Source organism: Martes martes, assembly GCF_963455335.1.
Source record: "Martes martes genome assembly, chromosome: 13".
Taxonomy (NCBI): Eukaryota; Metazoa; Chordata; class Mammalia; order Carnivora; family Mustelidae; genus Martes; species Martes martes.
This window is the reverse complement of record NC_137901.1, coordinates 8084887-8100535: the sequence shown is the minus strand read 5'-3', so window position 1 is coordinate 8100535 and position 15649 is coordinate 8084887. Positions and strand designations below refer to the sequence as shown.

Genomic DNA, 15649 nt, shown 5'->3' with positions numbered 1-15649 from the left:
GCATTGGAATAACTTAAGATCACTTTAAAAAATGTTATAATGTCAATCCTTGGGAAATAGTTGTGGGGATTTTTTTCACTTCTCAAATACAGGCTTTTTTGTGTCCTTTTTTAAAAAATTTATTTAAAATCAAGTAGCCAACTAATAGTACATCATTTGTTTCAGATATAGTGTTGAATAATTTATCATCAGTTGTGCATAACACCCAGTACTCATTACATCATGTGCCCTCCTTAATGCCCATCACCCAATTACCCCATCCCCCATGCACCTCCCCTCCAGCAACCCTCTCGTGGTTTTTCTCCCTCTCTGATGACTTCCCGTTCAGTTTCCCCTCCCTTCCCCATGGCCCTCTGCTCTGTTCCTTATATTCCACATGCGAGTGAAACCGTATGATAATTGCCTGTCTCTGATTGACTCATTTCACTCAACATTATACCCTCCAGTTCCATCCACATCGATGTAAATGGTAAGTATTCACCCTTTCTGATGACTGAGTAGTATTCCGTTGTACCTACGGGCCTCCTGTCGATGGACATCTCGGCTATCTCCACTACTAGGTATTTGCCCCAAAGATACAAATGGAATGATCTGAGGGGCCGCCTGCGCCCCAGTGTTCATAGCAGCAGTGTCCCTACGAGCCAAACTATGGGTTGTTTTTTTTTTTTAATTTTCTTCAGTAGGTTTTTAACTCTTACCACCTACCTAGGAAAATGGTTCAGAAAGTTCTCTTCCTGTGTCGTTCCTCGCAGCACTGCCTGACTGTGGTGGTGTGTGCTCATTTGCAGAGCTGGAGGCCGAGGAGTGGTGCAAACACCTCTGCATGGAATGTCTGGGGACCCGCCTCAATGACATCAGCCTTGGCGAGCCCGATCTTCTGGCGGCAGGTGTACAGCGAGAACAAAATGGTGAGTGTGAGTTGCCTTCCATTATTTAAAGTGCACTAATAGTAGAACTTTGAGAGGGGAAGGGGCCTTGGGAATGTTTCAAAACAATTGTTTGTTTCAAAACAATTGAATGTTTCAAAACTAATCCATCTGAGCTATGAAGAGGCTTTCCCAAGGTTGGATAGCAACCAGGAGAAAATCCTAAGGTACAACCCAGGTGTCCTGACTTCTTGCTCTGTGACATTGGGATATAGCTAAATAAATGACTGATTTCCACTGGATATTTTTTCCTGCTTTGTCAAAGATTATTTGACCATAGAGTTGTGGGTCCATATCTGGGCTCTCTACTCTGCTCCACTGGTCTATGTGTCTGTTTCAGTGCCTGTACCATGCTGTCTTGGTGATCACAGCTTAGTAGTAAAGCTTGAAATCAGGCAACGTGATGCCACCAGTTTTGTTTTTCTTTTTCAACATTTCTTTAGCAATTCGGGGTCTCTTCTGGTTCCATACAAACTTTAGGATTGTTTGTTCCAGCTCTTTGAAAAATCCCGGTGGAATTTTGATCGGGATGGCATTGAAAGTATAGATTGCTTTGGACAGTACAGATATTTTAACAATGTTTATTCTTCCAATCCGTGAGCATGGAATGGTTTTCCATCTTTTTATGTCTTCTTCAATTTCTTTCATGAGTATTCTGTAGTTCCTTGAGTACAGATCCTTTACCTCTTTGGTTAGATTTATTCCCAAGTATCTTATGATTCTTGGTGCTATAGTAAATGGAATCGATTCTTGAATTTCCCTTTCTATATTTTCATTGTTAATGTATAAGAAAGCAACTGATTTCTGTGGAAATCAGAGGGGGAGATGAACCATGAGAGACTGTAGACTCTGGGAAACAAACTGAGGGTTTTGGAGGGGAGGGGGTGGGAGGTTGGGTGAGCTTGGTGGTGGGTATTAAGGAGGGCACATATTGCATGGAGCATTGGGTGTGGTGCATAAACAATGAATCTTGGAACACTGAAAAAATAAAATTTTAAAATATTTAGATAAATAAATGACTGATAAGTTAACTCAACAGATAATGAGTTTTTGAATGTACAACATTTCTACATCTTCTTTGAGAGTTGTTGTAGATTTAGAGTCTAAATTAACAAACTGGTTTATCATGTTACTTTTCAAAAAATTTTAGGGAATTTGGCTAATACCATGTCTTAGCTCAGGCTACCAGAGCAAATTACCGTAGATTGGGTGACCTCAACAACAAGAATTAATTTCTTACAACTCTGGAGGTTAGAAATCCAAGATTAAGGGTCAGTTTCCAGTGAGGATCCTCTTTCTGACTTGCAGACCAACCATCTTCTCACTGTGTCCCCACATGGCTGAGAGAGAGGGAGGGAGGGAGGGAGGGAGAGGGAGAAAAATCTTCCTCATGTCTTTGCTTACACGGGCACTAATCCCACTTTGGGGGGCCCACCTCACATCTAAACTTAATTACTCCTGAAGATTCCACCTCTAGATCACCTCAGAAGTTAGAGCTTCAACCTGAATTTCAGGGAGGCACAATTCAGTCCATACCATAATACAAGTATGCAAGGATGAAACGTCAGAGGGTATAATAAAATTAAGGCTTATGTGATACACAGTTTACTTACTATACTCTACTCTAAATTAAGAGGCATTTCTGAAATTCTGTGCTAATAGAAACTTTTTAATGTTGCTCATTTTTGATGGCCAGTGTTTTTGAAAAGGTTGAGAGACACTGGTGAAGCTTGCCACTAACTATTAAAAAGAAATTATGGAATTACCTGTGACTTATAAATTAGACACCACAGGTAAAAATGTACCAGGATAGCCCTTGGTGATCATTATCTTGTTATGACTAATAATGTGCTAACAGCCATCACTGCCTTTGTAGCCCGTTAAAAAGCACTATTTTTTGGTTTGTTCCTAACCTGCAAAAAACAAGTTTTCCCTGTTAATTGGCCACGAACACATGTGGGCACACCACCTTTGCTGGCGCCGGCACCTTCCAGAAAGTCACGGAGGCATTTCTGCAACTCTTCTTCCAGCTTCCATTTCATCCTCCAGTTCTCTCCCACACTCTCCTGGATGTATTTCATCTCTCTGCGCTGTTTCCTGAGAGCGTGGCCTCCATACAGAACATCCACAGCCGTGATGCTCAAAGCATCACCCACCGTTTCAGAAAAGGAGGGAAGAAACTCTTCCTGATAAACATTCGTAAAGCAACTCATAAAGGAAATACGAAGAGAAGGAATAAATTAGGCCTGTGGATGGGAGCATCATTGTGTGGCTCATTTAGTGTGCATTGTATGCTTTTAAAGATTTGGGGTTGTATGGGGTGCCTGGGTGGCTCAGTCAGTTAAGCGTCTGCCTTGGGCTCAGGTCATGATCCCATCGAGCCCCCTGCTGGGCTTCCTGCTCAGGGAGGAGTTTGCTTCTCCCTGCACCCCCCCCACACTCATGCTTGCTCGCTCTCTCACTCTCACTCTCTCTCTCTCTCTCTCAAATAAATATGTAAAATCTTAAAACAAAAAAAAAAAGATTTGAGACTGTATATGGTTTCCATCAGGACTAATGGATAAGGTACTTCTTTGGTTTATTAGGAGTTTATTTTTAGTTTCATAATAATGTCAGAATAATTTGCCGAGATATATAGTACAGGCACACATGGGCTGCCAAGTGAACTTTCCAGGCCACAATCTGAATGCATGATACACCCCTTACGTAGCTCAGAAAAGTTACTAAATATCTCTGATTTTAGTTTCCTAATGAGTGAAAATTAACTCATGATGGTTTAGTGAGGTGATGGAAAATAAAGACTAACTCTCAGGTGTAATTCAATTTAAAAAAAAAGACACAAGTATTTTTAAGCACAAGTAAAAATGAAGAAATCCAAAATAATTCCTGTGTATACTAGAGAAGATCTGAAATGATCTTAACAGTCAAGGCCATAAATGGTTTCTTAGCTTTATTTTGCTAAATAGTCCCAACTTCATACAAAGGGATATATGTTCTTTTAAAAATACATTTTAGAAATTCATGAGCAATTATTTAATTAGAGAAGGTAACGTTTGGTTCTTTTAAATGAACCCCTAATACCCTGTTAGGAGATCAGCAATCTTACTTCAACACAGACACACACACACACACACACACACACACACACGATCACTGAGACTAGTGTTCAACATTCAAAGGAAACTTCGTCAATGAAAGGGTCTCCTTTCCTTAGAAATCACCTTCCACTTGGTGAATTTCTTTCTGAGTCCCAAGGCCATAGACAGACCCAGACAGCTCCACGCTCTTCAAATCTGCGTACACTTTCTTTAAAGTGCCTTGAGTTCAGGTAATAACATCTTTCCTCTGTTCTTGTGCCATTGAAGGCACATTGAAGGCACAGTCATTCATACTGTAGGAGAACATGAAAAGATATATCTTGACAGAATATCAAGACTACATGTTCTACTATTACTAACTCAAAAATTCCAATACACACACGCACACACACGCTTCTTGGGAGAGAAACACACACAGACTGACCAAACTGATTTTCTCACTTGTTAATTAACACACTTCTCTTATAGATATGATAATTCCATTTTAGGGTCCCCTTGAAATAAATACCAGTGGTTTTCATGATATAGACTAGCAATGGTTTTTGACCACCTTCAGCCCACACCCATGGGCTCCATGATTGCTTTAGAGACACACCTGTTCCTAAAACAGTACACCTGTTCATTTTACTGTGTGTAGGGAAAGTACTTATTGTTTTAGCTAGCTAATTACTCTTTCAAAAATAACGTTATTTTTTAAAACTGTCCTTTCATGTCTTTTCAATCACTACCCCACAGTCTTCAGGTATAACATTTCCTAAAATAAATAAAATTCTTCACTTCCTAGTACATGTTTGAAGTCACTAATATGTACAGATATGAAAGATTTTTCATTACAGATTCAGGTTTTTTTCCTAAGGTATTTTAGTATTAAATTTTATAATGTATTCTTCATCAGAAACATCATTTTACTATTTTATCAATGGTGTGCTTGGATTTAATTTGAAATTTCTCCCAAGAGACAAGATCCATATGCCTGCAGAATTGATGTGAGAAATGACATCGCTGTGGCTTGGGGTGATCTTGTGGTATCCTATCTTCAAGGAAAGACTCACTGCTGAGGCTTGACCACAGCACTTTTTCTTTTCTTTTCTTTTCTTTTCTTTTTTTTTTTTTTTTGACATTCAGAATTGCTCCTTCTCCTCTAATGTTTTTCTGACTCTTCACAGAGCTCAGTCTTATTTACAGAGACCAGCTAAGAATAAACATTTATGCAAATAATTTTTAAAGGTGTAATGTGTGTTGCTGAGATAAAAGTGGTTATCAATTAAATTCTTCACTATAATCATCTTTATCTAGTGCTGTCAGCTGCTTTCATATCGACTCAGAATCCCACACGGTATAGGGAAAAATAAACACACACAAAGACACATACAAACTTACTCTTGGACCTCAGATAACACTGCCACAAGAAAGTGCATATTAAGTCCACATTTGAACTTTAAATTCTTACAACTTCTGGAATCTTGACATTTTTCCATAATATTTAAGATACTGAACTACACTGACCTTAAAATGTATGGTGCTCATTAATGGTCATTTATAGAGGATTCATCATACATAACAGCAATTTTAGAAAACAAAGTTTACTCGTTAATCATTAATAGCAGAAGTAAGCATCATTACCAAGAAGGAATGCACTTGTAGGAAATTCCTACAGTTGTTGGAAGTGGACTCAGAGGATATGTCCAGATTGCTGTTGATGCAAGAGATTGCCATTTGGATCAAAATGGAAAAGTAACCTCAGACTTTGCCCTCTGGTTACTGTAAGGTCAGATCTGAAGGTTTGGTTTTATCTAGAAACTAGTGTCCCTGCTTATAAATGGACTAGAATTGGTACAAGTTTTTACTTCTAGCCTAAGAATGTATATAACCTTCCACCAGAACCAAAGCAGTATTCCAGTGTTTTTCCTAAATTATTTACCTGGGTTTCCATAATAACCATACTTCTTACATTCCACTCAGATTGTCTTGTCTGTCATTCACTCACTCAGTATTCATCCATCAAACATTTTTGAGGCTATGATATGCAAGAAGTAGGCTGAGGAAATGTAGAATTATATAAAATATGGTCATTACTTTCAAGAAGCTCAAGAAGTAGTGAGGGAGAAAAACTGGTAAACAAGGTGCATAGATCATTGTGGGTTTTTTTAAATTTCATTTTATTTTTTTCAGTGTTCCAAGATTCATTGTTTATGCACCACACCCAGGGCTCCATTCAGTCTGTGCCCTCCTTAATACCCACCACCAGGCTCACCTAACTCCCAACCTCTCTCCCCTCCAAAACCCTCAGGTTGTTTCTCAGAGTCCACAGTCTCTCATGGTTCATCTCCTCTTCCAATTTCCCTCAACTCCCTTCTCCTCTCCATCTCCCCATGTCCTCCATGTTATTCCTTATGCTCCATAAGTAAGTGAAACCATATAATAATTGACTCTCTCTGCTTGACTTGTTTCACTCAGCACAACCTCCTCCAGTCCCGTCCATGTTGATACAAAAGTTGGGTATTCATCCTTTCTGATGGAGGCAAAATATTCCATTGTATATATGGACCACATCTTTTTTATCCATTTGTCTATTGAAAGGCATCTTGGCTCTTCACAGCAGCAATGGCCACAATCGCCAAACTGTGGAAAAGAGCCAAGATCATTGTGTTTTAAAATAATACTGTGTTACTTATCACACAAAATCTTAATAACACAGAACTTTATCATTCACGCACAGATGGGTTGGCCAGGATTCTCCTGACTTAGGCTGGGTACTGATGAGACTGTCCCCAAACTGTATAGGCATCCATATATTTTCCGTTATGTCTCTTACCCTCCTTACACTAATGGCTCCCCAAGGCATGTCCTCAAAACAAAAAACAGGAGGAAAAGCAAGCAAGCCCAAACTTGCAGCACAAATTAAGCCTCTGTGTGTGTCATGTCCACTGATATTCCATTGGCCAAAGCAAATCCTATGGCCAAAAAACCCAAAGTCAGGAGGCCAGCAGGACACACTACATGGGAGGCCATGACATAAGTTGGAACTTATGATCTAATATGGAGAGGAAATGAAGAATTGAGAAAAAAATGATCCAGTCTACCGTCTGAGGTGTAATAAGTGAATGCTAAAATAAAAATAAAAGGAAAATGCTGTGCATACATATGATCAATTCAAATTAGAACAGCCTACCTTCTTTTTTAAAATTATTTTTTACTCCCCCAAACAAGCTTTTTCAATCAGGCAAGTCTGAATTCTTAATACCCATCAGTAGTTAAAGCTAATACTTGCAGAACTGTACTCAAATGGAAAATGACCAGTTAATGACCAAAAAGTGGCAACAGTAACAATAAACACTTCCCTATTTTAAGGATCTTTTCCCCAATTTTTCAAAAATGACCTGGGGTAAATCATATTCACTCTTATATACATTCTTTATAATCAGTAATGAAAAGTTTTCCAAGTTTATTTTTTTGTCCGTAGAATAACCCTGAGCAAAACTAACTTTTGCATGGGGAAAGAACTTACATATACCTGTGTTTGAGCTTCTGAAATGCCATCCACATACTCTAGTATTTCCAAAAATGAGTTCCAGGATATTCTACTACTATTACTACTACTAAATGCCCTCTGAATGAGGTTATCAGTAGATTGAATTTAATACTTTAGAACACTGTTATTGGTTGAATTGTCCCCTCCCCAAAATAAGATATATTGAAGTTCTAGCCCTCAGGGCTTCAGAATGTGATCTTATTGGGAATAGAGTCTTTATAAAGATAACCAGGTTTAAATGAGGTCATTAGAATGAATGCTAATTCAGTATGACCTGTAATATATCCTTATAAAAAGGGTAAATTTGGACACAGAGGAAAGGTGATTTGACGATACACAGCAGGAAGATGGCATTGACTCCAGTGATGCATCTACAAGCCAAGGAAGACTGAAGATTGCCAGAAAACACCAGGAGCTAGACGAAGCGAGATGGATTCTCTCCCTAGAGCTTTCCGAGAGGTCATGGCCCTACCAAGACCTCGATTTCCAATTTTTAACCTCTAGAACTATGAGATATTAAATTTGTGTTGTTTAAAGCCACCACTTAGTGGTACTTTGGTATATCAGCTCTAGGAAACTAATACTAACTCTGTATAATGGTCACAACATACATTAATAGAGTAAGGTTATTGAGGTGTCTTATAGTAAAGACCTTGTTTAAGTTTGTATTATGAAACATTTTCCAAACTCAGTTTTCTATGTTGTCTCTTTCTACACATAACACTTATTCATACCCTTTGGAACTTACCTTCCATGAAGCACCTCTGAAAATGCCAGTATAGCCAAAGAGGTGATCATCTATAGGGAAAATTGAAAGGTGAAGGTGATGGGAATAGCCACCCCATCAAGAATCAGATAACGTTCATGAATGCAACACGAAGTCTTGAATAGGCTACACTCTTCGCCTAGCTTTGTGTTGCATTGCTTTAATTTCACTGTCTGAAGGATATTGACACTGCATATAATTAACAAACCTGGTTAAAACTATCACTTTCCCCATATGGTGGTCTTCAACATGCACTATAATGGAATAAAGGTCAATACCATATATATTTCTGCCTCTTTTTACAATAAGTGCTTCAGGAAAGTAAGAAATGCTTTAAGATACTCGTGCCCGAGTATCTATGTGCCCACCTTGGACTCCAGACACTATCGGGGAGCAGAAGTTGATACATCCAGGAAAGAAGATATATAACTTCACAGGAAAGTGGATACAAACAAACCAGATAAGAGAACTCCCATTTCCTCTGTTGACTCATGTGATTATATCAATTCAGCCTAAGATGAAGAGGGGAAGAAGATCCAAGATTGAACTTGATCACAGATTGGGTTAAATAAGACTTCCTTTGACAGAAAACAAACACAAACATACAAAAAAGAAAAGAAAACCTTAAATGAATTCAATATATAATAATGAAATTTTACTTTTTGACATAGCCAAGTTTTCATGAACTATTTTTTTTTTCCTGCCACAGTAAAATAAAGTAGCCTAGAGCATATAAGTCCAGCATAGAACCTGATCAACAGAAGTTGCCAGACAAAGTGTATCATCAAGTTCTGTTCCACTTCTCAGCTCTGGGGTCATGACCAAGTGACAGACATTCTCTAAATCTCAGCTTCCGACTCTTGAGAATGATCATGATAGTTTGTATCTCATAGGATTGTTATAAGGAATAAGTAAAGCCCAGCATGGGAACCAAGTAGCACGGTGCCTAGCAGGAAAGTCAGTATGTATCTGTAACACAGGTAAACGTCACCATCACATTCACATCAGGCGTGTGCTAAGCAAGTAAATCCTGGGTCTGCACTCAGACCCACAAACAAAACATCTCGAGGATGCAGGGCCAGATGTCCATATTTTAACAACTTCAGTGAACCTAACATGCACAAACATTTGAAAACTTTGGGTAACAAACTCAATTATAATTAGCTTCATAAAATCTACCAGTGACTTTAGGATTTGGTCATTTCAGAATAACCAAATACAACATCCTTGTATTATCTTAATACCTGTTCACATTGTAATGATAGCCCCTTTTTACTTTATATGGGTTATGTGTGGAATTTTTTTTTTCTTAATCAGCATCATCAGAGATTTACCTATTTGTTAGACTTCTCTTAATTCTGTTTTAAATTGTACTAATTTCTGTTCTCATTCAATATGGTGAGTTGCTTCACAGTTTGGAGTTTAATTGTAAGTTCTTTTTCTTCATTCTTTTTATTTTTAAATATTTTATTTATTTATTTGACAGAGATCACAAGTAGACGGAGAGGCAGGCAGAGAGAGAGGAAGGGAAGCAGGTTCCCCGCTGAGCAGAGAGCCCAATGGGGGGCTGGATCCCAGGACCCTGGGATCATGACCTGAGCCGAAGGCAGAAGCTTTAACCCACTGAGCCACCCAGGCGCCCCTGTAGGTTCTTTTTCAAATCTCTTGAAATGGATGGTCATTAATTTTCAGCTTTTCATTTTTCTAATATATTTTATAAAGCTCTACATTTTTCTTTGAGCACAGTTTAAAATTCCAATAGCAACAGTATCTTTCCCAGGGCTCAGGTTGTAACAAATGTTAAAATTTGAGGGGAAAGTATTGTGGCAAATATTTTTAATTTCCACCTGCCACAAGGAAAAACATTTATAATATTATCTCTGATTATAGCATTCATAAGTAAAAATCTAATATATAATTTAAACCTTTTAACTTCACTGGATAAAAATAATTTTAAAATAATAAAGGAAATTATTAAGAACCATACAAAACCAAACAAAGTAATATAAGTAAAGCATTAATAATTTGACAGTAAATTGATAATAAATTTTAACAAGTTATTTTATTAAGATAACCTTTTTATTAAGATAACTTTATGAAGATAAATCCAACAATCATGTTGGGTTAAAAATAATCTAATTTTTAAAAATAATCTAATTTTAGGGCACCTGGGTGGCTCAGTTGGTTAAGTAACTGCCTTCAGCTCAGGTCATAATTCTGGACTCCCGGGATTGAGTCCCACGTCAGGCTCCCAGCTCCATGGGGAGTCCGCTTCTCCCTCTCACCTTCTCCCCTCTCAGGCTCTCTCTTACCCTCTCTCTCAAATAAATAAATAAAATCTTTTTAAAAAAAAATAATCTAATTTTGTACCACTTACTAAAGATTCAAATTACCCCAAACTGACTCAAGAAAAAATAGAAAATCTAAAGAGCCCTGTATCTTAATTTTAAGAAATTAAAATTATTGGGGCACCTAGGTGGCTCAGTCAGTAAGCATCCAACTTTCAATTTTGGCTCTGTTCATGATCTCAGGATTGTGGGATCAAGCACTGTGTCAGGCTCCACATTAGGTGTGGAGCCTACTTAAGATTCTCTCCCTCTCTCTCCCACCTCCCCCCTTCCTCTCTAAAAAAGAAAAAAAAAAGAAATTAAAATTCTTATTATACAATTTTCCATAGACAAACCCTACTCCCACATAATTGCAGAGTTGAATTCTATCGAGCAGTTAAAGAAGAAACAATACCAATTGTATGCAAACTCTTTTGGAGGAGGAATTATTCTACAACTCACCTCATGAGGCCACTATAACCCAGATGCTAAAACTGGGCAAAGTCAATATAAGAAAAGAAAATTACAGACAAATATCTTTCATGCATGTAAGTACAAAATCATTTTAAAAATTAGAAAAAGAATACCAAACTATTACATGGAAAGATAATATACTGTGATCAATATTGGTATGTGCCAGAAAGGCAAATATTTCCTGAAATCAATCAATATCGTCATTATATTTTCACTATATTAATAGAGGGAGAAATCATGATTATTACAGTTGATCCATAAAAAGCATTTGATAAGACACAATATTCATTTATGAAAACAACCCTTAAAAGTTTAGGAATAGGAGGAGACTTTCTCAAAATGATGATGGACATCAGTGAAAATCATTCAGAATATATAATTTTTGAAGGTTAAGATATTGAATGCTTTCCTCATAGGATTGAGGATAGGACAAAGATATTCTTTCTCACCAACTCTATTCAGAATTCTACTTATTCTACTTAAGGTTCTGATTTGTGTAAGTAATATGACTAGAAAATAAAGCAAAATCATAAAAATTAGTAAAGACTGAGAAGCTAAGATAAAGTGCTTAGAAACTCCTATGAAATCTGTGAGAAAACAACCATAAGTGAACTCAGTGATGTTTCAGGATAAAAATTTAATATGCAAAAATGTGTTTGTATTGGTGTGTATGTGTAAACATTATAGAGATTATATGTATAATATATATATACACACATATATTATATATATTATACACAATATATATACAAACACATATTATATATATATTATACACACACACACACACACACACACACACCCATATATATTAGGAATGAGCAATTACAAAATGAAATACAAAAGTATCACTTATAGTACCATCAAAAACAATCACATACTCAGGGATAAAACTGGCAATGTTTTATAACCATACCTCTACACTGAAAATTAAATATTGCTGAGAGAAATTAAAAGATACTTAAATAAAGGGAAAGATAAACTATGTTTATGATTGCATTATGCAATTTGCTAAGATCTTAGCTCTCCCTAAATTAACCTGTAGATTTGACACATCCCAATAAAAATCCTAGAAGTCAGACTTTTTTTTTAACTTGGTGAGACAATTTCAAAATGCATTTGGAATGAAAAGGCCTAAGAGTAGCCAAACTATCTTGAAAAGGCAGAACCAGGTGGGAATGGGTACCCTTTCTAATTTCAGGATTTATTATAACTGACAGCAGTCAGGACAGACAACAGACAATAGTCTATGGAACCGAATAGAAAGAAAATGATCCATACATATGTGGATTAGTAATCTTTGACAAGAACACCAAAGTCCTCTTTCAGAAGCTTATTGGTAATTTCAATGAGAAAAGGAAAGTGTGTTAGTAAATAGTTTTAAAGTGACTGGATATCTATAGGGGAAACAATGAACCCCAACCAATACGTCACACTACTCAAGTATCAATTTAAGGTGGGTGTGACTTTGACCAACATTTCTTTTATAAAGCACTGTAAGCAAACTATAAAAAGAAGTAATTTGTACTTCATCAGAATTTAAAACTTTGCTCGTCCAAAAAGCACGATCAAAAAATTTAAAAAAGGAAATAAAAAATAAAAATGGAAAGCCACGAACGGGGAAGAAATTAGTGATGTGGTGAAGCTGGATGTTCCTAGCTCACAAGAACCTAGAACAGGCGAAAATAAGAGACAATGTTAGAAATCAGATCAGCGGTTGCTTCTGGGGCATGGGCAGCTGGAGAATGGCATAAGGGAACTTTCTGGGGAGCAGAAAAGTTGTGTATCTTAATGTGCTTTTGTCAAGACTGAAAGAACATTATAATTAACACATGAACATTTCGTTATGTTTCAGTATAGTTTAGTATACCAGTTAAGGTAAAAAATAAAATGCTAAGACTGCTGTGAAAAGTGTAGGAGAATATTAAGTTTCTTTCAATAACATAGGATTTATTAGAAAAATTAAAGAAAACTATTTTCCACTCTCTGGACTTACATAAATATTTTAAACAAAATTAATAAAAATCTGAGATGAAGTCTTTCTAATAAACACGGTAGGAGCAATTTCTAGTATATAGAGTTCTCACAGTCAATTCAAGTAACAGTAAACTCAGTTTTTAAAAAATTCTGGCAAAGGACATTTATATAAATGAATATATAAAATAGATATTTTAATTGGAATATATATTGGTAAGGAACTTCCGGAAATCAATTTGGTATTGTCTGATTCATAAAAGAGTTTATGGCATTTAATCTAACGATTCAGATTTTAGTGCCCAGCATAAATTAATAATTAAGGATACTAAAGTGATGCAAAACTTTATATAAGATTGTACTTTGTGTAAGTATACTTATATAAAGTTGATAAAGTTTATGTAAGTATACTTATATAAAGTTTACAAAGCTTATACTTTATATAAGTATATATAACAATATTTGTATATATACTTTATATAAGTATACTTATATAAAGTATACTTTATATAAAGTACATACTTTATATAAGAATAAACCCTATGACTGAATATGAAATGACTGAATTATTTTACAAATTGAGCTAAAATTGATTATTTTACTGAAGCTTAATTTATGTTAGACAAAAGTTGGCTTAACTTTAATATTCAAGTAGATAATTATTAAATAAAATATGGCATAGCTATACAGTGGAATATTATATATTCGTTAAAAATTATACCCCCAAGGAATATTTAACAGCATCTGAAAATTCTTACACAACAATGAGTACAATATAGATGGTTCAATACTTTGTATTTAGTTTAATCACCACTGTATGTGAATATATTTGTATTATGAAGATACACTGTTACTTTAATGGAGTTGATCTCTGTAAGGTATAATAGCAGTTGAGTTTATTTTATGTTTCAAAATGATTTTATTTACTAGAGTGAACATGATTTACTTGGAAATGCAGATAAAATTCAGTCAACAGTCATTTTTTTGTTGTTAAAAGAAAGAAAAAGAGAAAATTAATAAATGGCTGGGGGATTAAAAAATACGGCTTTAAAAAATCTTTTTTTTTTTTTAATTTTTAAGTCCTGCCTATTGATTGAAGAAATGCAGGGATTCCAATTCATAGTGGCCATGAGCAGATGACATCTGGCAACTAAATTTACTGTTGCCACATTATAATAATATAAATTTTGACAAATTTCAGTACCATGGTAGAAATGAATTCCTGAAGGCTTCCACACATTTTGATGAGTACAAATCATGCTTTGTTTCACTGCTGGTATAACTGCATTAAACAGATATCAGGATGTGTCTACATGTGCAAATGTCTGCTTCCTCGTGTGGCCGCATTTCCAAAGCTGCTGAGATTGAAGGCTGGCCCCTGCAATATCCTAATATTAGGGAAATTCAGAGATAAGAATATAAAGTTCAGAATGATCTTGAAACATCTCATTATTTTCTGAGTAATACTGGTTCTGTTTAAATCTTTAGTAGTTCATATAACTTAAGAACAAGGCAGATTGTATCAAAAAATGGGGTGAACCTAGAATCCAAACTGAGATATATACTCAGTAATAAATTTCATACTCCACAGTGAATGGTCAGTTTCTCAAATACCAGATTCCTGTGGATTTATTCATTGCTGCTTAATTTTAGACCCATGGCTATGATTCTGAGACTAAATAACATTTAGTGAACTATTTAGTAATTCACTGTTAATATTAAAATTGTATGTTTTGAATTGATATGTAATAGCTGTTAAAAAAGAGCAGAGAATGGGACTTTCTTGCTCTCTCGAAAATGTACGGCAGCCCCAGAGCAGGGGATGATGGGTTAAAAGCATCATGAAATTCTAGAGGTCAGGCTGTACAATTAATTGAAGAAGAGTCTTTGAAGGTCTTTCATAGGAGAAGGGCAGGAAGGAGGGACACGTGCCCTCGCACGCACGATGAAAGAAGAGAGGCAAGAGAACTACTCACAGAGTTCGGATTGTCTGCCACATTGGGAGAAGGACCCCTCATCCTGCCCCTGCTGATGGAGCCATGCCCAGGCTGGTGACCACAGCAGTGTGCGAGAGAGTTCAGGGGACAGCTTGAGTTTGGAGGGGCAGTGGTTTCTGTTTCCACTGTGATAAATCTGAGGGCAGGATGCAAGATACAGGCTACGCTAACGATTCATGAGAGACAACTAAGAAGATAAAGATCACCAACTAGACGAGATACATTTCCACATTGGATGAGACAACCAAGTTTAGAGCTTTTAATGAACCAGCTGCAGTAATAAATTTCAAGTTAAACAAATGTTTTTCATAAATAGTGACTTTCCTGATCACATGACACTTAGGGAAAAAAGGAGTAGAATTCTCTTGCCATAAGAAAAATCTCATTTAAATGTTTAAAGTTATTTTGTAAATAAATAAATAAATGAAGTTCTTCTGAACAGTAAGTTGTATATACAGTGAGTTTTACTTTATGGAATCACTGGTTGATAGAAACCACTAAGTGAAATGCAAATTATAAATGAATTAACCAATTATTGATAGCTATTACTAACCA

General features: G+C 36.1%; 1 protein-coding gene across 1 annotated transcript in view; it reads left to right on the top strand.

The window, feature by feature from the left end:
• DOK6 (docking protein 6) overlaps positions 1 to 15649 on the top strand; it is a 374630-nt gene that overhangs the window by 202154 nt on the left and 156827 nt on the right. The window contains exon 4 of the mRNA XM_080822172.1: positions 789 to 908. Within this exon, the coding sequence (XP_080678298.1) occupies positions 789 to 908 (120 nt within the window). The remainder of the gene's footprint in view (positions 1 to 788; positions 909 to 15649) is intronic.